General features: G+C 37.4%; 1 protein-coding gene across 1 annotated transcript in view; it reads right to left on the reverse strand.

Annotated features, from left to right (window-relative positions):
- Nucleotides 1-22,363, reverse strand: part of LOC140171121 (TBC1 domain family member 30-like) — a 60,365-nt gene extending 38,002 nt beyond the window's left edge. Inside the window, exons 1-2 of the mRNA XM_072194303.1 lie at nucleotides 21,688-22,363; nucleotides 8,358-8,522 (exon numbers count right to left, since the gene is read on the reverse strand). Coding sequence (XP_072050404.1) covers nucleotides 8,358-8,522; nucleotides 21,688-22,285 — 763 coding nt within the window. The 5' untranslated portion in view covers nucleotides 22,286-22,363. The remainder of the gene's footprint in view (nucleotides 1-8,357; nucleotides 8,523-21,687) is intronic.
- Between the last annotated feature and the right edge of the window lie 4,500 nt (nucleotides 22,364-26,863).

Genomic DNA, 26,863 nt, shown 5'->3' on the forward strand with positions numbered 1-26,863 from the left:
GTACATACCACGACAAGTTCGCCCCAATTGACTCACTGTGTAAACTGTAAAGTGCCGTGAATGCAGTGCATGCGGTCATATGGCCAATCAATACAACTTCCAATTGTTTGCATTTATATTCATGTATTATGGAATAATCAATACGACCTATTCATATAATAATAATTAATACGGTATTATAGTAAAAATTATAGTATTATTATTATTTTCTTATGATAACAATAAAAATAACTATCATTTTAATATTATTAATAGTACTAGTATATATTAATCATATCTTAATTATTATTATATTATTGAATCACTTTACATTGTGTTGTTTAATTTGTTTATTTACTGTAGGCCTATGTCTTTGTAAACAAATTTGACGGTGTTCTATGAATTTTATGCCATTAAAATGTATTTTTGTATTTTATGAATTTGTCATGTTTTTACAATCCATTGTTCAGTAATTAATACAATTTGTATTTTCAGTAGACAGTATGCAGTGCTGTTTTTAAATAAATGTTGAGTATTTGTAACAATTTGGCTGGTGATATATATAAACGTGTAATGCTATGAATTTGTTTAGAAACCCTTGTGATTCAGCCCGAGATTCAGTTGAGCTGACTATGTTTATGTTATGAAAACATTTTATTTTTGATCATGTACTTTTCCATCCATATGGGTTTTTGTTACTTATCTATTTTATCGAGTATGTTTTTACGACCCGAGAATTACGGGCCGTGTTTTGAAATTGTGACGTAGGCCTATATTGGGAGGCACGCGAAGAAGAAAAAGTTGGGATTTTGTTTGCAAAACTGATTAAAGCCCAGTAGGCCTATTAAAGGAGTGTTTCGTGATCCTAGCAATCTCTTTTTATGACATTATTCAGTAGATATCCACGAAAAAAGCCTATTCCCAAAATTTCAGTTGATTCCGATTTTGCCTTTGCGAGTTATGCACGATTATGTGTATTACACTGCTCCATAGACAATGCGTTGTAATTTCGTTCTGGTGCACCAGAACGAAATTCAAATTTCGCGATATCTTTGCAAAACGAATTAATCTGCAAGAAATATTTTGTACATAAACAGTATGTAGCCAGAAGTTTCCAGTGATATAAAAATCTCAACTTTTTTTGAGAAAAGTGGGGGGATGAGGCTGTGGATCACGAAATGCCCCTTTAATACGATTTCGGTCAAATTTTAATTTGGTTATCCTTTGGCAAAATATTATTAGGAACGAGCTCCTTTACGCACATCCAAAGACCCGTCCTTCTTTTTTTCACGCAAAAGGCAAATTTTTGCTCCCTAGTCCATTTTGTGGGAAAAGTCCTATATGTTCAGATCTGCAGGCAGCCAAACGATTTAATGGTGTCTTGCAGTGCATGCAGCATGCGTTTCAACGTACATACATTATTTTATATCATCATGCATGGTACGGTATACTTTTAATGTAGGAGTGGGATTTTTGACGCTCTAGGCATATAACGCTTAACAATAACACCCCTCCACACCCTGCCCCGCCCACACGCCCCCCATACTGAAGCTCACCTTCATTCAGCAGTATAAACACACTGAAATACTACAAGAATTGAGCGGAAATGAAAAGTGTCACTTTTAGCACATAAATCTGAATTCTTTCTCCAATAATTCTAAATGGAAAATCTTTCCCAAATAATTTTGTTTCTTTGCTTGGTTAGCTATTCTCTATACAACCATACCCGGTATACCCCCCCCCACACACACACACACCCCCACCCCACACACACACAACACACATCGTCATGATCGGTCACCCATATACTCAAACTTGAAATTTGGCGCAGAAATGGAAAATCACTTTGACACTTTGACAAATGTTATTGATATCTAAAACCAAAGAAAACAACAAGATATTTATTTTAATTTAAGACCAGAGGAAAAAGCTGAACTTCTGGTATGGAAGAATGGAGTTTCCAACATTAGGCCTACTCATGATATTAAATGGTGTCTTCCATGCATGCAGCATGTATTATAGACATTATTATATCTTCATGCATGGTAATGTATCCGGTAATGTATAGGCTACTTTTCAATTTCATGCAAGAATGGGATTTCTGACGTTGCAGGCATACTAAACCTTTTAAAAACAACTATTTTTATACACCCTTCCACCCCAAGTTACACAACGCACACCTTCATGAACAGTATTGAACAGAATAAAAGAATTGAGCGCGAATTGGAAAATGTTACTTTTGCGCCGCATAAATCCGAATGTGTTTTCTTTCCGCTATAATTGAAATGGAAAATATTTCCTATTTAATTCTTTTACAACATAATATAGGCTAAAGCCACGATTTCTCCATGTTACGAAATTAAAATTCCGTGTTACAAATTGGACGATTTCCGTGATTTTCCGCTTTTCCAATAATTATAAAGCACTGAAAATTGAAAACAAACATGTTTTATAAGTGTATTTTGTATTACCCTTTACTGTAGTAGGCCTAGAATTAATGCTAAAATGGGTTGTTTAATGGTTGATTACTGCCAAATAATCCCTTTTCTTTGTTTTATTTTGCAAATCAACACAACAGTTAGACATTTTACACAGTTTTTTACAATTTTGTGGCATTTTCAAATTTCCGTGGGCAAACCCCGATTTCCGTGAAATTTTCCGTTTTTCCGTATCACGGAGAAATCGTGGCTTTAATATAGGCCTAATACAATATTTCACACAAGAGATATTCAATTTATTTATTCTCTGAGAACAAACTTTTTCTTCTTCAATTTTGTTTTTACTTTAAAAATGTAAAAAAAGGGCGATAGCCTATTTAATGTTTAAAAATGTCAAAGCTTACATTGAACTCTGCCAAATTAATTATGTTTTTAAGATATTGGAGCTACCATGGGTAAAAAATCCAATTAATGGAACAATTTTGTGTAACGTGTTTAGGTGCTGTGCAATAATTATGAGCCCCCGAGTAAAATTTCCAAACGGCTCACCAAAATCGCTTGCCCCCCTCGGCCCGCCAAAATCGCTTGTCTCTCTCGGCTCGCCAAAATTCTTTACCCCCCTTGAACATGTCAAATTTTGGGATCCCAAATTGCAAACCTTAAATGGTCTAGATGTATGTTGCGAGCCCAGCGAGCAGGACAATTTGCATTTTAAGCGTTTCCGTACTGTTTTCCTAAGCCTTTTAGAGCGTTTTATTAAAAGACGCCCCATGAATTCGTGCCAAAATTGCTTGCCCCCCCTCAGCTTGCCAAAAATTGCGGTCATTGGTATTTCGGGGGAAAATTGTGATATAAAATTGGATCGATTGAGCCCATTGGTCGAGCATGGTACCAAGATTTTCAAACGCCATGCGTTACTCAGAACAGCAATTTTATGTATTCGCACTCTGTCGTGTTCATAACGATATAATCATGATATTCGGGAATAATTATGCCAGCTTATGTATTAGCGTATGATATAAATCAATAAATAAAGGCCGACATTTGTATTAACATCATCGAGTTAAAACATCCCGCCTTAAAATTGTTGGCATATTGAGAGGATTAGGACACATCGTACAATGTAAGATGTCCCGTGGTGTTTAAATCAATCATAATTAGTCTGTGATTGACAGGCAAGTTGCAGAAATTAAGAACAAAATGAATCATGATAACTGTCAATTACAATGTACAATATATCTGAAACATTATAAAATTATGATTATATAATTAAAATAATAGCATTTCAATTAAAGATATATATAATAATAAGTTATTGTAAAGAGTTGTAACGCGCATATCAAGCTATAGGCCTATGAGGATGAATATATAATTATATGAGACTAATATTTAAAAATTGTTATATCTTTGATTATTTTAGAACATCACAGTTTAGAATGACCAGAAAACTTTCCTGACAGTTGTTACTATAATAATATTTGGCAAAGAATAACCAAATTAAAATTTGACAGAAATCGTATTAATACTGGACTTTAACCAGTTTTGCAAACAAAATCATTGCATTTTTTCTTCTTTGTGGCACTACCTCCGGTCTTAATCAAATTGAGAGCATACTAGGCCTACTTGTCAAGCAATCGATCGTACATCAGTGTGTAAGGCACACGGCCATGGGCCTGGGACTTGTCAAGCAAGGTACGCCGTCGGTGTGTTCTGGCACTTTTGCGTGCTTTGGTCACGGTACCATTGATTGAACCAGGATTGAACACATATCACACCCGGCGTTTTCGCGGAAGTGGCAGCAAATATCCGCCGCTTACACGCGCCGTGCAAAAAGCGGCAAAAGTCAGTGCACAGCCCGGTGCACAGCACGGAACCCACAAAACATCTCAAAGCTGCTGCTGGCGTTTGTTTTGCTAGTTGTACGCAAAATTATATAAATTATTACACTGGCGATTTATAAGTAATTTACATCATGTTTAACACTACTAGTAGGCCTACTATGCACGCTACGGCAACGTTATACACGGTGAGTCAATTGGGGCGAACTGGTCGTGGTATGTACGTGTATTGGGGCGAACTGGTCGTGGTATGTAATGTGTATTGGGTGAACTTTTTTGGGGCGAATAGGTTTCGGGGTGAGACGTCTCGCATTCAGTAATCCAACAAAGAATCACCCCTGCCGAAGTGCCGGTCATACATGTTTTATGGACACTTTTATTATTTGGTCCACAACAACATGTACAACCTACACCAATGGAGTGCCAATTTCTATTAGCCTAGGCTGTCTTTCGATCAACAAGCGTTACACATCAATGGAGGAGGGTGCTGTAAATCTCCCAGGTTGACCAATTCAGTTCTACTTTTTTTTAATCCTACATTAATAATGAGAGGAATACATTGGTACGGTATGGGTTTTACGGTCAATTTTGACATTTGAGCCCTACATAACGCAAATTAGCATTTTCCCCTATTCCCTTTATTCTCTAGCTTTTCGTTGATGGGGATGTCTTTTGATGCTCCAATTTTGTCTATCTCAAACATAAATTGGCTTGTGTAAAAGTGATGTTGAAATAATTATGTTCATGAAAGTTCATCTATATGTATGTATATCATGATTTTGATTTAAACTTTTGACCCAAACACAAAGAATTAATTCCTACCTCGGAATTTTCAGATGGTACTCCATCTTTCATCAACAACTATATACCGTGCCAGGGCAAAACCGGTACCGGTACCGGACAGTGCAAAGAAGCCTATATCAAGTGGCGAAACTGAACGCTCTCTGAAAACACGTTTTAATGAACACAGGAGACCCAGTAGTACGTACAGCATCAGAGGTCTCAAACCGCATTCACATCGAGTCTCCGGGACATTTTGTGGACTTGGATAAAGTCCGCATCATACTCGACAGAGACAGCAGGTGGTTCCAACGTGGAGTCAAAGAAGCAGTTCACATCAAAGCCAACCAACCATCTCTCAACAAAGACGGGGGCCGGTTCAAACTTTCAGGAGTCTACGAGTCTGTTATCAGGTCAAAGGTCAAGAAAATCACTTGCTGATGACAGATATGGAGTACCATCTGAAAATTCCCAGGTAGGAATTAATTCTTTGCGTTTGGATCAAAAGTTTTTAATCAATATCAAATTAATTATGTTGTTGGTAAATAAAAACATGCGGTAAGGTTGTCTATTAGACATCCTCCTGTAGTCAGGGGTGTGAGTGACCTCTATTGAAAAAAGAGAAAATTTTGTTCAAAAAAGAGGAAAAGCACTGAAATATGCTCAAATTGGGCTGAAAATTAAAGAAAAAGCTATTTGCCTCGAGCTAAGAAATGTCTAAAAAAGAGGAATTCTTTAATAAAAATCCCCTTAAAAGGGAGAGCTTGGCCTTGGAATACTCAAACTGAATGATATCAACAAATAAATACAAAGAACTTACTTCACTATAGGAACTCACATTGCAGTAGGCCTATACTTGGTTATATGAAACGATCTGATTCAATCTGTCCAAGTCAGCACTGGCCCTTTTTTTATACACACCTGCGCCAACAGCAACTACCATCTAGGCGTACCTGACCTATGCATTGTTACCTTCCTACCTATAGGCCATATATACCTACATTGTATCTATAAACATAGACCATATAGATGGTCTGTGCTATAAAAGACCTAAAACATATACCTATACAATCTACTACAGCTTACTACCAACCCACAACCTAAATACCCACCTACCTATAAAACAGTAGCTATCCATTCTCCCAAACGTCAAACATGACTGACAGACACCACATATTAAATCAAGAATTTTGCAGTACCATAGACCATGGAAGTAAAACACATGAACAGACTGTGGTATTGCACTCTCTTATAATGCAAAAGTTCATTAACCACCAAAATTATTCTTGGTCAATTGTTCCATGTCCAAGGACATATGATAATTATTGGAGCAAGCAAGTTCAAGATTTTATATTGTACACCTGTCAACAGTCATTAAAACTCATCATACCCAGGTCAATAACAATCACTACTGAGCACTGCCTTATGAGGGAAACAAGGCCCCAAACTAGGTTACCCCGGAGGTTGCTATTTCATCTCTGGGTCAACATGGTCAAGTCATAGAGTGCACTGCTGAATATATAGCTAAATGAATTTTGTCATGGGGGAATGAGGCTACTCTTTAGCCTCCTGCAAACCCACCACTAAAATTTTAAGCATTATCCTACAACATTGTTTTACTGAGGAAGAAGCAAGTGCATGATAACAAGACTAGTCTCCTACTTCAGTTCAAAGGTCGAGGTCACAAACAAATGATAATTGACTTGGCTTGGAAGCCAAGCCAATAAAAAATTCCTTTAAAAAAGGAAAAGGGCGCCCAATGGGAGCTTTGACGTGATGTGCTGAAATTCGGGGGGGGGGGGGCACTCCCACTTTGGATGCATGTAGGGAGGCCCCCCCCCTTTCACCATCGTTGTCAACCAAAGACCCCATTACCAGCACGTGCTCTGTCGCCCAAAGACTAGGCTATTAAGACCTCCTTTTTCACCATTGCTGTCACCAAAAGACCCCATTACCAGCACATGCTTTGTCACCCAAACCGGGACCCAAACACCCCATATTTTTCCTTTAGATCTGTCACCCAAAGACCTAGACCCTAATATTTCCATCTGAACAGCAACGAGTCGTCTATCAATGATTTTCGAGGCTTCTTTTGGCTCTCACCCAAAGACCCCATTAAAGTATTCTCAACCAATTCCCCCTAATTTAGATCCAAACGGTCCCTCTCTCACCCAATGACCCCATATTTTGTACACTAATTTTGCTCTCACAGAATGCCAAAAATCATGCTCTCAGGCTTGCAATGACCTTATATTTTTTATATTTTGCTATCACCGGATGCCCCTAATAGGCCTACTGGCCAGCCCAACACCTATATCCATTTCATATTGAAGTTCCACCCCGGGGCTGAAATGTAACCGTTTGGATACAGTTTTTTTCTTTAAAACAATCATGTAACATTAGCATAGTAAGCAAGAAAGATTAGGAAAAGTAAAGAATTTTTATTGCAGTGAGAAAAGGTGTAAACTCGTACTGCATGGGACGAAAGAGGGCTGGTTTCAAATAAAAAGGAATAAAGATCTTACCATTTCAGTTACTATTGTTAGGAAATCATGTTGTGGGGGTTGTTGGAGCAGAATTATTTTATTTAAAATATAGATTTGTTAAGGATTGTTTTCCAAGTGGACATAGTATGATAATTATAACTGTCGGTTGTAATACCTGACAATATTGCATTCCTGGTTATTGATTTAATGGAGAGTCGCCGTGGATATCAGGTTTTAAGAGCATTTGAACTTGTTTAACATGCTTAAAAAGCGACACAAAAGTCACGGTGTATTGGGTGTTTTTATTAACCCAATAATTTTGTATTTCAAACAAAGATGACAAGCCTATACGGGATTTTAATGATTTTGGTAAATGTAACTGTTAACATGCGTCGCTCTTCACCTGGATCAGAGGTCTACTCTGCTATCGTAATAGCGCCATCTCTCTATCAGGTTCTAAGAGGCGGTAAACCGGGTCAAAGGTCTAGGTTTATTTGGTGTTTTTATCAGTCAATTAATTTTGTATTTCAAACAAAGATTATACGCACAAGATTTCATCCCGTGCATATTTGTAAACAATAATAAAAACAAATCCAAGCAAATTGTGGTTTTATTTCTAAGCTGGGCATACTTTTTAAGCAAAACAATTGCGAAGTAAATCTAGCAAGAGTGAAATTAGAAGCTTTTCACAAAGTCATGCCAATAAAGTGCCCCAGCCGTAGCTGGCGCCCTAAAAAGAGCAAAGAGGAGATCTCACACCCCTGTGTAGCAGGCCTACACAGTCCCACATTTTTATTGGGTACTGCACATGATGAAACTCATGGAAATGCACTTACGTCGTTTCTGCGAGACTGCTTGCAAAATGGCCGTCAGTACATCTTGATTCTTCTGCTGTTTGGCCAGATTACGGTCTCTTCTTTTCAGCAGCTTGACTAATCGTCCATTAAATATGGCCACCCCTTTCTGCAGATCACGCACCATCTCTCGCAACTCTGGGATATCTGTGAAGGAAAACAACATACATAAGTACGGTATAGCTTTTCTCTATCTTTTCACAAGGTCACACCTCAATTCTTTACTCTTATAATTTCCAAGAAGGTCCAAAGACCCTAGCCCTAGAACTCTGGCCATAGTATCCGTTTTTACTTCTACTAGGGCCAGAGGCACTTACATTGAAAAATTTGTTGGAGATGCTTGAACGATCCAGTACAAAAAATGGAGAACACACAATCGCCGGTCATTTCTAAAGATGCATTTATACTCAATCGCTTTTGGAGAAACCTGAATCGCACGCATGGTCAGTGTACTAAATCGCTGTCGTATTTGCCTGCTGAGCATGCGCATGATTCGCTGTTTTTCAAAAGCGACACATAGGCCTATATTGACACCCTCTGTCGGTCAACGTTCTCTAAAATTGCACACATAACTTGTGTAGTTAGCGACAATGATTCAGTCTGGGTATAAACACAGCTTTACACAATGACTAATTTACATAGGCACAAAAGACCGTGTTCATGTACCGTTACTCAGCCAAACATGGCAGAGTAGGTCCCGGATCTTCTGTACATGTTCCTATCTCCTCAACGTTATACCTTTCCAACAAGGAAAGAGATACGAAAGGCGAACGTCTAAAAGACCCTGTGTAAAATCACTTCCCTGGTAAAATGACCCTGGAAGTTATTTTATTTTATATCAACTTCAAGCAATTGTTGAACTACAATGTAGTATATCTAGGCTAGCAAGGAAAAACAGTTTTAAAGCATGGGTGTGAAAAAGAGATGGTCCAGCGAAATCGCTATATAAGTAGGAAGGTACATAAAGTACCAGTGGCTTTCATGAATCATGACCTTCAAGTAAGGATATGATTATGAGCAAGGCATTAGCCAGAGGGGTCCAGGTGTCATTTGGATGCCCTGTCTTCAATTTGGACACCCTAACATTAATTCTGATTTCTTTTTAATGGACTCAATAGGAAGTGGATACCCCAGGTGATTTTGTAGAATATGGTATATTTTGACCATTTTGGACACCCTAAAGACACCAATCTGGCTAATGCCTTGATTATGAGAGAAGACCATACATGTATGGGTAAAGTCAAAAATAATGGCACCATTTGGTTTTTGATGCCTGCTGTGCAAATGAAAAAGACCAGCAAAAAAATTCATCTTTCAAAAAGTGTGTTATGATTTTCTCTTTAACCACAGCAATTTGTAGTGTCATAGCTGTCATGTAAAAAATAATATGCCCAATTTTCTTCCCCATAGGGTCAGGAGTGTTACACTTTAGCGTGACAAGAAAAGAGGTACTTGTTTTTTAATCATGCACTGTAAAGAATATACAAGTTGCAAAGTGTTGCATGGGTTTTCATGGCATTTTGTGAAGTGTCTGCTATTATTAAGTACCAATTTCATATTAGTTGCTTAATAGTCTGGTGCGAAAAATAAAATATGTTCCAAAAATCACTTCTCGCCAGATTGTGTAGCATTGTAAGGTTATGATGACAGTAATAATCTATTTCAGTCTGTTTTAAAAGTAAAAGCAACATTTGGGCCAAACTTGGAAAAAATAAAACTTGCATGATATCAAAACCGTTTTCTTTTTGGAGCGGGTTGAAAAGAGAAATTCTGTCTCGTCTGGAGTGTTACATCAGAATTCAACTTGATTTTTTTCATACACCAAGTTGGCAATATTCATACATTACTTTTTATTTTATTAGTGCATTGGGATAGGAACTCAAAAACAAGAAAAATATTTGCCATTGCTTGAACATGTTTGCTACAGCTATCTAAATAGTCAATGTCAGGAGTGTTACACAGAATTAATTAATTGGCAATAATTCAAATTTCTGAAGAAATTACCAGTCTGTTGGTGTTCTTTTAGCCCTGAAACTATATTCCTGAAGCCAAACTGCAGCAATCATGATGTACATTGTAAAGACCTTCATATTCAAGAAATATGTACGGTACATAAAAACATGGTTTTCATAGCTCGACCAAAATGTTACACTCCTGACAATCAATTGTAAGTAATATAGGCTCAACAATAAAATTGAACTAATGTAATTCAATTTTTTCCTTAGCAATTTGCAAAATTGCTAAGGTCTGTTTCTGTCAAGTTCTTTGTTTCTTGCACATCCGCCATCGGCGATGTGCATTCTTTTTACCGCGTTCTTCTTCTTTCTTTCTTTCTTTCTTCTTCTTCTGTCAACACTATGCACGATCCGTCATCGTAGCCACATGCTTTCAGCCATGTTGACCATACTTGGTCACTTGAACCATTAGGTGGTGCCACAGATGTCACATGATAAACTTCCGGTCAAAAATCATCCACTTCCGGTCAATGGCCAAAATATGATTTTCACTAAAATGCTTCTCCTCCTACATATTACATAGCACCGTGACATCACTTGCACACATGCATCACCTATACCCAGTGTCTAAAGGTTATACCACAGAATTGGGATCAAAGGTCATTAAGGGGTCACTTCCGTCAAAAACCAAACATTTTCAAAAATTTTTATTAGCCAGAAAAAACATAGCAGAGTAACAGTATGTCCACACATGACTTGTTATTACATTGTACATAGTAAATATGCAGTATTTTTTCATTTGGGGTCAAAGGTCATTAAGGGGTTACTTCCGGTATAAAACGAAATACCTTCAAAAATTTTTATCAGCCAATAAAAACATAGGAGATTGATGGTGTGTTCACACATGAATTGTGTTTATCTATTGTATACGTGGTATTTTTTTATTTGGGGTCCAAGGTCATTAAGGGGTCACTTCGGTATAACACGAAAATACCTTCAAAGATTTTTATCAGCCAAGAAAAACAAAGGAGAGTGATGTTGTGTTCACACATGAATTGTGTTCATCTATTGTATATGTGGTATTTTTTTATTTGGGGTCAAAGGTCATTAAGGGGTCACTTCCGGTATAACACGAAATACCTTAGGCCTACTGGGCAATTACCCAATGACCCCACTTTTTCACAGTTTTCATACCCGATGATGACTAACCCTTTTTGCTGTTTTCTGCTACTTGACCATTCAAATTTTCCAACATCCAGAACCACCTATGATACTACTGGAACATACCCGTCAGTTCAGATAGGGAGCCCCGGGTTTCAATCCTGCACCTTAAGGTGGTATTGGAGGCATTTTCTAGATATTAGAAAATGCTTTGAGTAGGCCCTATGTTTTAAACAGATTAATTGAGTAGGATAAAGTACACTGATCAATATGCCTTTTGTTTGTTTTCTTTGTATCCTATTGTTTCTATAGTTAATAAGCTAAAAGGACTGTAAAGGCTCATTAATATGTATTTTTTGCCAATTTTGCTCAAAATCAATGAATAAATGTGGCTGGACGCGGCGAATGAGCCGTAAACTCGGTAAACTTCATTTCGAGCTACAGGTGAAAATATATATGCAAATCTCGTATTTTGGCGAAGTTGAGATTTTTGCAGATTTGAAATGTTTAAGCTGTCTTCTAAACACATACAAAGTTTTATTTTAAAGAAATAAGTGGAAATATGAAATAATCCACATTTTCTGAGGCCCATCTGATGAATGGTCATTTTGCTTCCCTAACTTTGAACGCGTTTTTCTCGGTTTCGCGTTTTGATTCATGACAACCTATAACAAGCAATAACTTTGCTTCTGATTGTCATTTGAAGTTCATTGATGTGTCATTTTAATCCCTGAAACATGCTCTTTGCAAATATGTAAAAAAGTAAAAATAACCAAAGAGGGACTTTACGGCTTATTCGAGGTGTCCAGGCACAAATGTTCATGCACTTTTATTTTGCACACTTTTGCCCTGAAACTTGGTCAAAGTTTTTCTAATATGTTCTAATGTATTATATAGTGAAGCCGCCCCCTAATTTGCAAATTTGCATAATTAATGAGCTAATTTGCATAAATGCTAATTAATTATGCGAATTAGGGCGGCTTCCTCATTACTTATGCATAAATTATCTGGAAGTCATTAGGAACACGTTGACCAAATTTGAAACCAATATGAATATTCTATCAAATAAAAATGTTATAAACATTTATGCGTTGAATTTTAGTAAAATATTGGCAAAAATTACATATTAATGAACACTTTCAAGTCATATTAGCTGACAATGAAAACACACCTGAAGGGGATGCATTTCTGTAATGCCCCTCCACGTTTCACTCTACCCCGCCCCAAATGAACCTGGGGCAATGCGGAACGACCTTTTTCAACTTCACACCATTTAATAAAGCTGCATTTTTATCAACTTCATTAATGTCATTTATTAGTTGCAGTCCTAAGGTAAGATTATAAACCTTAGGCCTAAGTTTTGCCTTGCCTTGCTTCGTAATCCTGTTTGGGCTGGACAAAAAAAATTTGGTCCACTTTGCCCCGGTCTCCCCTATTATGAAAACCGTATGTCCGATTTTAGTTTCAAACAAAAGGCATACTGATCAGTGTTCTCTGCCCTACTCAATTAATATGTTTCAAATATAAATAGAACACTTCTAAAATGCCCCCAATACCGCCTTAAAAGTTAAAATCTTCATTCCCATAACAGAAATGGTACTATGACGTACATTGTACATGCACATTTGATCTTACTTGACTTATTACTCTGTTCTTTATGTAGTTTATAGACTAAATAATCAAATAGATCATTGCGAAATTATTACAAATTGTTACGTAAAATGTGCACATAACGGTAACAAGTTTAAACTCATACTCAAATTCGCACCAACTGCGCTCTTGCGAATGCATGTTACAATTTCAATCAAAGTATAGTGGAAAGAGAAGATGCTATTACTGATAGGGCAACCTTCATCTCACAGCAATGCGTCGCTATTCAAGTATGAACTATATGATGAAATCAGCATTGACCAGATTTATCGATTTCACATCATCATAATCAAGGCATAAACTGTCAGTGTCACTGAAGGAAGTTTCGTGTTGTCGTGCGGAGAAATTAGTCAGTCGAGATGGCAGCGAATACAGGATCAGGGATGCATTGCCATCTATATGCTTTAAGTAGCATAAGTAATAAGTGTGGAAGCAAGCACAAATTTTATGGAATGGATCGGGCCGGAGATGTTCATGAGTGTGCTGTTAATGCCAGTACCGGTACTAGCAGATATGAATCCCCCACAGCTGTGGTTCAACAAGGAAAGTTTTATGCCATAGTGGGAAGTTCAACATAAAGCGTAGTACACATACACCGTACATAGAAATCATACCAGGAAAGGCCATGGTAAGACTTGTTTGATTTGTTAAGTCATATTCTGTTTAATTTACAATAATATCAATAATCATGATTTAATCCCATGTAAATTGAGCGCATCAAACTTCTCTTCTCCCATCCGTGACACAGCTAACAGTCACTATTTCCGAAAAATGTTGTGAACAAGTATTGTAAATAAGTGGTAAATGGCATGTATAACAGTATTACGTGTCCTGGGGCACCCAACTGAAATTTTGGTAGGGTCGTGCGAACTTTGGGAACTAAGAACTGATTTTGGGCAAAATTGGGGCTTGAATGAACTGAAATTTCATTATTTTTGATGGGCCTTGTGAACTAAAATTGGGCCAAATTTAGGTTTTGGAGCTAAAAAATTGTCCAAATTTGAGCTAAAGTCGAGCTACAATTGTCAGAGTGTGGGCTCAAAGAACTGGGTCATGATCCAAATGCGAGTCTTAAAGAACTGCTGGAGAGCCTAAAAAGGGACCCTTGACCGCCGCACATACTACAAACTAAGTACGGTACACATACTGCCTTTGCATGCGAGTATCCCCCTCCGGGATTCATGTATCACAGCTACACTTAGTATAGAAATGAGCTCCTACATGTATGAATGTTTAGGGTAAAGGAATAAAGGTGTCTATTCTCGGACACTTTTAATGCGGGTCTTAAAGAACTGCTGGAGAGCCTAAAAAGGGACCCTTGACCGCCGCACATATTATAAACTAAGTACACATACCGCCTTTGCATGCGAGTACCCCCTCCAGGATTCATGTATCACAGCTACACTTTGTATAGAAATGAGCTCCTACATGAATGTTTAGGGTAAAGGAATAAAGGTGTCTATTCTCAGACCCCGGGGGGGCACTCCCTATCTGAAGTGACAGGGATGTGCCTCGGCCATCTTAAAAGTAGGGGCCTTTCAGGTAAAATGTCCATTTACAAAAATATGGGGTCATTCAGTATACAACCTGAATAAAAATGGGGTCATTCAGTACGAAACTTAAAAAAAGGGGGTCATTGGGGTAACAAACTGTAAAATGGGGGTCATTGGGTACCGGCCAAAGGGGGTCATTGAGTACAAACATGTAGAAATGCATAAATGCAATAAATGTACGAATAAATGTAACCTTGTGCAATAAAATGTATTTTCATAATTGTTATTGTTTTATTGGTCAGATTGTTATTTCTAATCATCATCATTGAAACACTATATGGTCGAATCCAACCAAAAGTGTCCACGGGCCAAAAATAAAAGTCCGAAATAAAAATGTCGCCACAATTTTTTCCTTTTGCCCATTGATTAATGACATATTGGCCTTATAGGAACCAAAAGTGCCATTACTAATCTTGAAAAATAAATCCAGGACGTGTGATAGTAAATGTGATATCAAAACCCAATGTTACCTACGAATACCACTAGAATGCTTTCACTATCGCAATACTAATCAACCTAAAACAAATGGAATATTCCCATTAACGCTTTTTTTTTAGTGTAATGTAGACCACAGGGTGTCAGGACAATACTAGCTCAACCAGAAAATATTTGTTTTATTTTTATAACACGATCAATATGATCTTTGTCAATTTATGCTAGTTTATTTTTGAAAATGAAGTTTAGGTCAGTTTCTGTATTTTATTTATCAAATGAGTATGAATCAATTTACACATTGTATAAGAACGAGTAGGATATATGTTTTCAAGAATATTAGGAATTATACGCATACACCTAACGCTTTATACAATGAAAAGGTGAAGAAACCCGGTATTCGTAGGTAACATGAGCGATTTAACAATATCTATATTGAGTTTAGGGTTTAAATTTTGCTATTATGGTAATGAATTAATAAAATGGTAGTTTTAGATCTCTTTCAGATGGTGCGTCCAAATGAATAAAATGCTATTACCTTAGATCAAAAATTTTTGATGCTTTTAGCAAGATTTTGACCACTTCATTTTGATATACAAGTAGTTAATCAGCAATTTTACATAATAAATAATTGTTGAATGAATCCGTATATGGGTAATAATAGTGTCCTGGGGTACCGCTTAAAGTTTTTGACAATTAATTTCCATTGGTAGGGACACTTCATTACACATGTCATGTATTATGCTGTATTCGTAAGTAACATTTCAGTATTTGTAGGTAAGAATTAGACTTTTGGTGGATATCGCAATCAAAACTTCATTTTATAAAGCACTTTAAATGTATTATTTTCTTTATGTGCGTTTATTGATACTTAAGACCCTATCATGTATTAATAATGTCGGTTCACAGCGGTTGAAAGAGGATTGAAGTAAGAAACAAAGGCACTATTTGTGACTTTAATTTGATTAATTGCACACAAATCGCTTAAAACCGTTATTGCAGACTAACTTGTGAAGTCCATCTTGGAGTCAGTTACGTCTTGTGGCCTTTCGTTTGAGGGCAACTACAATTAGCTTTATACCAGGGTCCATCACTGTGTTGTCTAGATCATGAGACAATGAGAACAGTCGTTTTTTCCATGGTATTCGTAGGTAACCTTAGCGAAAACGTCAAAATTACCTTCGAATAAATGAATTTGGACACAAATTACTCAGAAACCAGAAGGTCGGTAAACATTTAAAATGAAGCACACATGACAGTTGACAAATCCAAGTATTTATCCCTTCTAATCTTCTTTGAATCTGATTTTTCTTTCAAATGAGCAGACCGTCGACTATTTCAGTACATATTTTTCAACAATTAAGCCGTATTCAGTTTTGCATGGTGGGCATGTATGTGAATTCGCAACTTTCATTGACATATGATTTGATAGCAAACATACAGGCCTTCGTTATGTACCAATATGGGCATTGGCATGAATGGCGGTGTTTCACAATACTGTCATGATGTCAAATTGTATTCGTAGGTAACATTCGGTTACCGAAATTTACCTCAGAATACTTGCTTTTATTGTTGACATCTCAGAAATATTTAAACGCAGGCTATTGAAACTTGGTAGAAATAAAGAGTGTATTACCCTGCACCTATTGCTTAACTATTGTTTACTATTCTCTCACTTTGTGGAAATGACACAGCTTTTAACATGTATTCGGAGGTAATGCATATTTTTTACCAAACCTACCTTTTTGCCATTTAGAATTTCTGGCAGCTAAACACAATAATAAAGATGTCCGAATGCAATGCATTTCAGTATTGGACATATCAAAGCTTGTATCAATTACGCATTTATTAGTGATTTCCATTTTTTAAAGATATATCTAGTGCTATGAAAAATTGTATTCGTAGGTAATGTAAAAAAATACCACTCAAAAAATTATCACAAAAAAATCATAATTATGTACAAATATGTTAAAAATTGAACAGGCAATCTTTGAATACACACCTTTCATGAAATCAATTTAGATTCAATCCAATGACTTCTTTTCATAACTGATGTAGATGTTTTTAAAAATACCTTAAGAAATATTTTGACAAAATGGGTAAAAATAGCATGTTTTGGGGTCTCTGTGTCTAAATTTTTCACAGAAGGGGGTCTTATTATATATGGCGCGAAGCGTATGATCAATGCGAATAAACACAATATAAAAACGAATGCCAATTGATTAATACTTTTAAGTTATGGCCCTGAACATGCCGTGTACACTTTTCGTTGGATTCGACCATATATAGTACACATGTATTTCTTGAATTTGAAACAATTTATTAATAATTATTTAATTTTGTTATGCAATGTTAATAGAGCCTCAAGCAGTGGCGCCACCGGAATTTTCCCGAATAGTTGGGAATCTGAGGGGGGAGGGGACATAAATGTGAAAATTTCCCTCAATTTGTGCCAAAAATATTAGGATTTTCAGTGATCGTGTGTTTGATTAGAAACTGCGCGTGGCAAATCATAAGTTTACCCGGTGACGCCGCTGCCTCTTAAGCTCGTCTACCCAGGTTAGGGCAATTTCCCTACTTGAAACAAGTCTTAAACCATGCATTGTGTCTTCTCTCGCAGTTGATAAACCGTTTATGACTTGTTTCTATAGATAGAAAATTGTCCTAGTAAGAAACGAGTCTTAGATTAAATACTTTGTCAACTCCCGAGTTGACAAAGTATAGCATTGTGGGTCCTGGGTACTGAGGACTAACCCGCATATTTTACATTATTGATTTTATTTAGGGTCAAAGGTTATGAGGGGTCACTTCCGGTGTTAAACAAAATACCTTCTAAAATACCTGGCGGTTGTGCATGCTCGCGGTCGGTTTCTTTCTTTCTTTCTGTCAATCTTATAATGAGCCACCATAGCCATATATGCTTTGAGCCATGTTGACCATAGTTGGTCATTAGGACCATTGGATGGGGGGACAAATGAAACATGGTCAACTTCAGGTCAAAGGTCATCCACTTCCGGTCAATGGCCAAAAACGTGATTTCACTAAAATGCTACTTCTTCCACAAATTATACAGCACGATGATGGCACTTGGGTACATGCATCAGCTATACCCAGTGTCTAAAAGTTATTGTCCAGAATTGGGGTCAAAGGTCATTAAGGGGATACTTCCGGTATATGACCAAATACCCTAAAATGTTGCTGCTGTCGCAAATATATATGGTACAACAATGTTACTTGGTCATCAGGACCAATAGCTGGTGGTACAAATGTCACGTGACCAACTCAAGGTCAAAGGTTATGGAAAGGTTATTATGGCCGAAAATGTTATTTCCTGTTATTTTTACTAAAACTGCTACTCCTTACACGAATTACACAGCAAGATGATGTCACTTGATACATGCATTAGCCTTGAGGTCAAAGGTCATACTGAAGGTCATTATGGCTGATGTGATTTTCTGTTCTGTTACTAAAAATGCTAAGTCATTCCACAAATTATAATATAGCATGATAACATTACACATTGTATTCATCCATTGGGGTCAAAGGTCATTGGGGTCAAAGGTCATGCAGATATTACTTCCGGTATGTAGAAAAATACCTTAGGAAGTCGCACTCTAATAGCGCATGGCCAAAGTTGCACAGAAATATTTACATGAATATTGAATAATTTTGGTTAACAAAATGATTTTCACAACTATGGAAAATAATTATGTAATATAATTAATAATTATAAGGCCAAATAAAAAAATAAACATGTTTCATGTACCCTCCTGTTTCCTTTTTTGAGGTTTCTTCAATTATATATTTATTCAGTTATAACTTTTCAAAAAATATATCTAGGAAGCAGAAATATTTCTATAGCCTTGCTAATATACAAGAAACACTTTGGAAGGTTTTATGAAAATTATAGGAGCCGGCCTATATCCTCAGAACAAAAATAAAAAGAGGCCTCCTCCTTTTTCCAGGCATTATTGTGTATGCTAAAACAGCTCAAATTATGGGTATTCACACCGATTTTGCCATGAAAATATCAAATAAAAAGCCCCCTCTTCCTCCTTTTTTACAAAAACCCGGACTTGAAACATGTTTTTTATTTTACTTGGCCTAATTATATGACTACAAACTTCTGTTGTAGTTATACATGTATATTCAATGAATTACACCAAACTGCTGGACCTTTTGAACTCACATATGCTATAGGTGAGCTAACAAATTAACCTTGCTCCCATTGTCCCTATGGTCAATTTCAAATTACAGTGCATTTCAAAAAAGACCTCTCAGTAATATCAGCATATTATACTACTGCTGGTTGTTCATGCATGCTAGATAGCTAGCTGGGCTAATTAGCCATAGGCCTAGTTAATTAGCTATTGCTAAGGTCGGCGTATATGTGACTCCTCGCCACAACTGAGCCCGGATGTCGCCAGTGCCACTATTGAGATATGCTCCATCGAACTTAACAATAAACAATAGGAAAGAAAGGATTTATTGACTGTTTTATTGATTTTTCACTACTTAAATGTCAAGTACTATAGACATGATATACATCATTTTAAAGCTAATTTCAAGCAAAATATTTTGGTTGAATATCTCAAAAATGATGATTGGCGACATCCGGGCTCAGTTGTGGCGAGGAGTCACATATGTGTATGCGCAATTTAGCTCTAGTTGCCCCTTTTTGAGATAGCCATAGATAGTGTCACCAAAAAATTACAAAAACTACTTTATAAAATGTGATTTGCAAATTTATATATTTATATACAGTTACTGTAGCAAAGTGTCAGGAGTGTTACAAAAACATGTAAGCTGCATGGGCTCGAAAAACAAAATGAGCGTAAATCACCTAAATTATGTGCCTTTTTGAAAGGGCCATAGATGTTGTCAACAAAAAATTACAAAGACTGTTTTAGAAAATGTAGTTTATAAAATATTTCAGGCCATACAGGTAGTGTACAGTGTCAGGAGTGTTACACAACTGTAGGCCTACTACTTTGATGGGATCCTTACCAAGGGTGATTTTAAGCGGGCGACGGGCGCCGTTTGGCCCCCAGAAACCAGGCAAGTGCGCTCGTGACAAGGCAAAATAATATAGACGGCGACACCCATTTTCTCCCGAGTGGCGCTCGTCGCTCTCCAACACTACCTGACTCTAAAATTTAAGTAGAAATTACCTGTAAGCTTAACAAGTTTTGTTGACGAAAACATCGTTTTAAAATCATGAACTGCGTACGCACGTAGAATTCAGTGCCCAGGTCAGTCTGCATAAATTATTGTAATTTAGTTATCGGCAGCTTTCCGATTGTGCACGAGTTGGACTCGGGGAAAAGATTTCATTCATGGAGTTACCCCCGAAGATTTTCGGTAAACTATCGACTATTTCCGGTGGGGATGACGTCATGAACATGAACCATGACCCCATTAAATATTAAAATGGCCGTCACATACAGAAAAAACTATGGAAATTGATTGAGTTTTCGCCAAGTTTTTGCACCTTTTTCTGACCACGTTTGAACAAAACTGACATGGAAATGAGAAAATTTATCATAGCGACTAGTGATGGAATATCACGGCGGAAATGCACTTTAACGTTTTATTTGAGCAATAAAGTTTGTACAACACCGCACAGTCTGTGCACTGTGTAGTGGGGGAGGTGCACTGCAGAGAGCACGTGTTATGTGAGCGTACTGCACGGTGTAATTTTTTAATTAATTTATTTTTTTATTTTTTTAATAACATTATACTGCAGTGCTTTTATTTTAGATCCCCAAACTTGAAATAATAATTTAAAAAAAAAAAAAGTGGCCCCTGGTTCATCCAAAGTGGCCCCTGGTTCACTCCAAATCTTGGTGAACCAGGGGCCACTTTTTTTGCCAAAGTGGCCCCTGGTTCACACGCTCTTATTTTCACCCTTGATCCTTACATCAATTTGAAGAACAATGTGATGCTAAAAACTTCAACACAGTTTTTGCACATCATATTGCATGATATAAACTTAAAGAGAAGATAATTCAAGATGTTTCTTTTGACAAATAAAAACTTTTGTTCATGATTTCCACAAATTTTTAGGTGTTCAAATGAAAATTTTAATTTTTTTTCCAAAACTTTTGTTTCCTTGACAAAAATTCTACATGACTATTTTAGTATACTGTCTAAGCAATTAATTAAAACTCAAAGAATTACATATTTGCATAATTTTGTCAAAATATAACAATTAGGAATGACATGGATCTTTTGTGTTATGTTTCTGAAGATTTTGGACTACTTTAGCCTATAATAAACCAGTTGAAAAAATATATTTAGTATAGTAATATTACTGAAGTAATTTTTTTATTTTTTCTTGAATTTAGATATATATGTTTTGCTTACAAAGACAATAATTACATCTCTGAACACTGTTTGTAATTTTGACACTTTTGTCGTGCACTTTGGTGCCATTATTTCTGATTATACCCATATCTGAAGTTACACCGCAAAAAAGCACACACACCGCAACCGGTTCACTTTTCCCCACTTGGGGTGTTGAACTGTATGAAACCAGAACGCTAATTTACTTAGGCTTACCTTTTGAATTTAGATGAGCTTTTGGAAGGCGAGTAGACTCTTGAAAACTGTCTCCTTTACTGCTTAAATATGCCCCATCAGAATTACTAGAATATTCAGTAAAACCATCGCTATCTACTTTGTAGTTATGCGGTGTAACATGAACTCTGTCATAGATCTCGCACAGCAAACCTTCGATCATATTGGATTCTCCGTGAGCATTTCCAGAGTCTTCTTGACTTCCATTTGAATCGAGGGAAGTGAAATAGGGGTGTGATGTGTACCCTGCTAAAGCAAAGCCTTGTCTTCGGCTTGGTGAAGGGCTGCCCAGTTCTAGACGGGCAGCTTCTGTTGATGTCATAGCGGAGCGGCATCTTGCTCGAGTTTCCCCACCGGCTGTTCCTGTACCACCAGCAGTTGATGACGTCGCCGTTGGCCCATCGTCGATTAGGTACGACTCGCCAACGTCTGTTCCGCTTTCAGAAGCACTTATATTTAAGTCAGATTCACTCTGGCTCGTGTCACGTTTTGAGAAATAAGAATGAAATGCATCATCTTCTAGTTCTGAGTTTTCATCCAGAGAAATTTGCTCGTATTCGCGCGCAGTTTTCCCTGCCATATTGCCATGTTTACGTGCACGGCATTTCTCTCGATAAAACACCTGTTATTTGTTACAGGGCTGACATACCTACGTCATCACTGCCAATCCTGATCGTGAATTAACTGTCTTTCAAATACACGGACATATTCCCCTTTTCACGTAGGCCAACACAATGCATATTGATCATGTCACAATAGAATTTTAGGCACTACTTTAAAAGTAGACTTACAGATTAATTGATTTCAATTTTTTGTAAAATTTAATTGATTGATTTCTGATCATTCACATGTACATCGCCTTGCTAATTCTGAAAGACAAAAAAATTAATAAATAGGCCTATAAATAAATAAAAAAATAAAAAAATAGGGTTATGTCGTGTACAAAAGTATTTTCCCATCTAAGTAATAGAAGGTATAAAACTATCTGTGGTAAATTGCAAGGTGCATGAAGTATAAAGCAATTTTAAGATAGTTGGTACAAAACTATATTGGGCCGGGTAGATTGCAAGGTGCATGTACTAGGCCCCCAGGGCTATCTTCAGATATCATGTAGGCCTATATAGGTGTTGGTACACAACTATCTTCGGTATAAGGCAGGCACAGAAAACTAAAACTAATTTTAGTAGTTTTAGTAGATAGCTATATCATGGTGTTGAACTTCAGTTAGATAACAAGGTGTTGATATACAACTATCTTCAGTACGGTACGGTAGTGGGTATAAAGCCATCCACAGAAGTAGACAGCAAAGTGTGGATGTGAAACTATCTTCAGTATTATACAGCAATGTGTGGGTATTAAAAGCTATCTTCAGTAGATAGCAAGGTGTGTGTATCAAGCTATCTTCAGTAGAAAGCAGGGTGTGGGTATAAAGCCATCTTTAGTAGATAGCAAGGTGTGCCACCGTAAAGCTGTCTTCAGTAGATAGCAATGCGTGGGTGTAAAATATCTTCAGTAGATAGCAAGGTCCGGGTATAAAGCTATCTTCAGATAGCCAGGTATGGGTGTAAAACTATCTTCAGCAGACAGCAAGGTGTGGGTATAAAGCTATCTCCAGTAGATAGCAAGGAGCTGCAAGGTGTGGGTATAAAGTTATCTTCAGTAGGAAGCAAGGTGTAGGTATAAAGCTATCTTCAGTAGACAGTTGACAGCAAGGTTTGGGTGTAAAACTATCTTCAGTAGATAGCAAGGTGTGCCACAGGTATAAAGCAGTCTTCAGTAGATAGCAATGCGTGGGTGTAAAATATCTTCAGTAGATAGCAAGGTTCGGGTATCAAGCTATCTTCAGTAGATAGCAAGGTGTGGGTATAAAGCTATCTTCAGTAGATAGCAGGGTGTGGGTATAAAGCCATCTTTAGTAGATAGCAAGCCATGTGGGTATAAAGCTATCTTCAGTAGATAGCAAGGTGTGTGTATCAAGCTATCTTCAGTAGAAAGCAGGGTGTGGGTATAAAGCCATCTTTAGTAGATTTAGTAGATAGCAAGGTGTGGGTATAAAGAACAGTAGATAGTAAGGTGTGATAATAAAGCTATCTTCAGTAGAAAGCAAGGTGTGGGTATAAAGCTATCTTCAGATAGCCAGCCCGGTATGGGTGTAAAACTATCTTCAGCAGACAGCAAGGTGAGGGTATAAAGCTATCTCCAGTAGATAGCAAGGAGCTGCAAGGTGTGGGTATAAAGTTATCTTCAGTAGGAAGCAAGGTGTAGGTATAAAGCTATCTTCAGTAGACAGCTGACAGCAAGGTTTGGGTGTAAAACTATCTTCAGTAGATAGCAAGGTGTGCCACGGGTATAAAGCTGTCTTCAGTAGATAGCAATGCGTGGGTGTAAAACATCTTCAGTAGATAGCAAGGTTCGGGTATCAAGCTATCTTCAGTAGATAGCAAGGTGTGGGTATAAAGCTATCTTCAGTAGATAGCAAGGTGTGTGTATCAAGCTATCTTCAGTAGAAAGCAGGATGTGGGTATAAAGCAATCTTTAGTAGATAGCAAGGTGTGGGTATAAAGCTATCCTCAGTAGATAGCAAGGTGTGGTAATAAAGCTATCTTCAGTAGAAAGCATGGTGGGTATAAAGCTATCTTCAGATAGCCAGGTATGGGTGTAAAACTATCTTCAGCAAACAGCAAGGTGTGGGTATAAAGCTATCTCCAGTAGATAGCAAGGAGCTGCAAGGTGTGGGTATAAAGTTATCTTCAGTAGGAAGCAAGGTGTAGGTATAAAGCTATCTTCAGTAGACAGCTGACAGCAAGGTTTGGGTGTAAAACTATCTTCAGTAGATAGCAAGGTGTGCCACGGGTATAAAGCTGTCTTCAGTAGATAGCAATGCGTGGGTGTAAAATATCTTCAGTAGATAGCAAGGTTCGGGTATCAAGCTATCTTCAGTAGATAGCAAGGTGTGGGTATAAAGCTATCTTCAGTAGATAGCAAGGTGTGTGTATCAAGCTATCTTCAGTAGAAAGCAGGGTGTGGGTATAAAGCAATCTTTAGTAGATAGCAAGGTGTGGGTATAAAGCTATCCTCAGTAGATAGCAAGGTGTGGTAATAAAGCTATCTTCAGTAGAAAGCATGGTGTGGGTATAAAGTTATCTTCAGTAGGAAGCAAGGTGTAGGTATAAAGCTATCTTCAGTAGACAGCGGACAGCAAGGTTTGGGTGTAAAACTATCTTCAGCAGACAGCAAGGTGTGGGTATAAAGCTATCTCCAGTAGATAGCAAGGAGCTGCAAGGTGTGGGTATAAAGTTATCTTCAGTAGGAAGCAAGGTGTAGGTATAAAGTTATCTTCAGTAGACAGCTGACAGCAAAGTTTGGGTGTAAAACTATCTTCAGTAGATAGCAAGGTGTGCCACGGGTATAAAGCTGTCTTCAGTAGATAGCAATGCGTGGGTGTAAAATATCTTCAGTAGATAGCAAGGTGTGTGTATAAAGCTATCTTCAGTAGGAAGCAAGGTGTAGGTATAAAGCTATCTTCAGTAGACAGCTGACAGCAAGGTTTTGGGTGTAAAACAATCTTCAGTAGATAGCAAGGTGTGCCACGGGTATAAAGCTGTCTTCAGTAGATAGCAATGTGTGGGTGTAAAATATCTTTAGTAGATAGCAAGGTGTGGGTATTAAGCTATCTTCAGTAGATAGCAAGGTGTGGGTATAAAGCTATCTTTAGTAGATAGCAAGGTGTGGGTGTAAAAATATATTCAGTAGATAGCAAGGTGTGGGTATAAAGCTATCTTTAGTAGATAGCAAGGCGTGGGTGTAAAAATATCTTCAGTAGATAGCAAGGTGTGGGTATAAAGCTATCTTCAGTAGATAGCAAGGTGTGGGTATAAAGCTATCTTTAGTAGATAGCAAGGTGTGGGTGTAAAAATATATTCAGTAGATAGCAAGGTGTGGGTATAAAGCTATCTTTAGTAGATAGCAAGGCGTGGGTGTAAAAATATCTTCAGTAGATAGCAAGGTGTGGGTATAAAGCTATCTTCAGTAGATAACAAGGTGTGGGTATAAAGCTATCTTCAGTAGATAGCAAGGTGTGGGTATAAAGCGATACGTTTGTGAAGGTTGTCATTCATCCAGGTATAATCAAATATAAAATTAGATTCGTTAAAACTATTCAACTGGACTGAGGCAACGGTTTCACACCTTATCCTAGGTGCATCTTCAGGCCGTCTGTTGGTCTGTCAGCAATTGGTCACTGACAGCTACTGACCAATGGCGAGATGGTGTTGCCAGAAAGCCAGAGTTCGTAGATTTAGAGCCAAACTTCTCTATAAAGCGATCTTCAGTAGATAGCAAGGTGTGCCACGGGTATAAAGCTGTCTTCAGTAGATAGCAATGTGTGGGTGTAAAAATATCTTCAGTAGATAGCCAGGTGTGGATATCAAGCTATCTTCAGGAAATAGCAAGGTGTGGGTATAAAGCCGTGTAGATAGCAAGGTGTGGGTATAAAGTCATAATCAGTAGACAGCAAGGTTTGGATGTAAAACTATCTCTAGAAGATAGCAAGTTGTGGGTATAAAGCGATCTTCAGTAGATAGCAAGGTGTGGGTATAAAGCTATCTTCAGTAGATAGCAAGGTGTGGGTATTAAGCCATCTTCAGTAGATAGCAAGGTGTGGGTATAAAGCTATCTTCAGTAGATAGCAAGGTATGGGTATAAAGCTATCTTCATAATAGCAAGGTAGACAAAGCATCTTCAGTAGGGGTGTGGAGTGTAAAGCTATCGTTAGTAGATAGCAAGGTGTGGGTATAAAGCTATCTTCAGAAGATAGGAAGGTTTGGGTATAAAGCGATCTTCAGTAGACAGCAAAGTGTGGGTATAAAGCTATCTTCAGTAGATAGGAAGGTTTGGGTATAAAGCTATCTTCAGTAGATAGCAAGGTGTGGTATAAAGCGATATCCAGTAGATAGCAAGGTGTGGGTGTAAAAATATCTTTAGTAGATAGCAAGATGTGGGTATAAAGCTATCTTCAGTAGATAGTAAGGTGTGGGTATAAAGCCATTATCGGTAGACAGCATGCAAGGTTTGGGTGTAAAACTATCTTCAGTAGATAGCAAGGTGTGGGTATAAAGCTATCTTCAGTAGATAGCAAGGTATGAGTATCAAGCCATCT

Source organism: Amphiura filiformis, chromosome 15 (assembly GCF_039555335.1).
Source record: "Amphiura filiformis chromosome 15, Afil_fr2py, whole genome shotgun sequence".
In the NCBI taxonomy this organism is placed as follows: Eukaryota; Metazoa; Echinodermata; class Ophiuroidea; order Amphilepidida; family Amphiuridae; genus Amphiura; species Amphiura filiformis.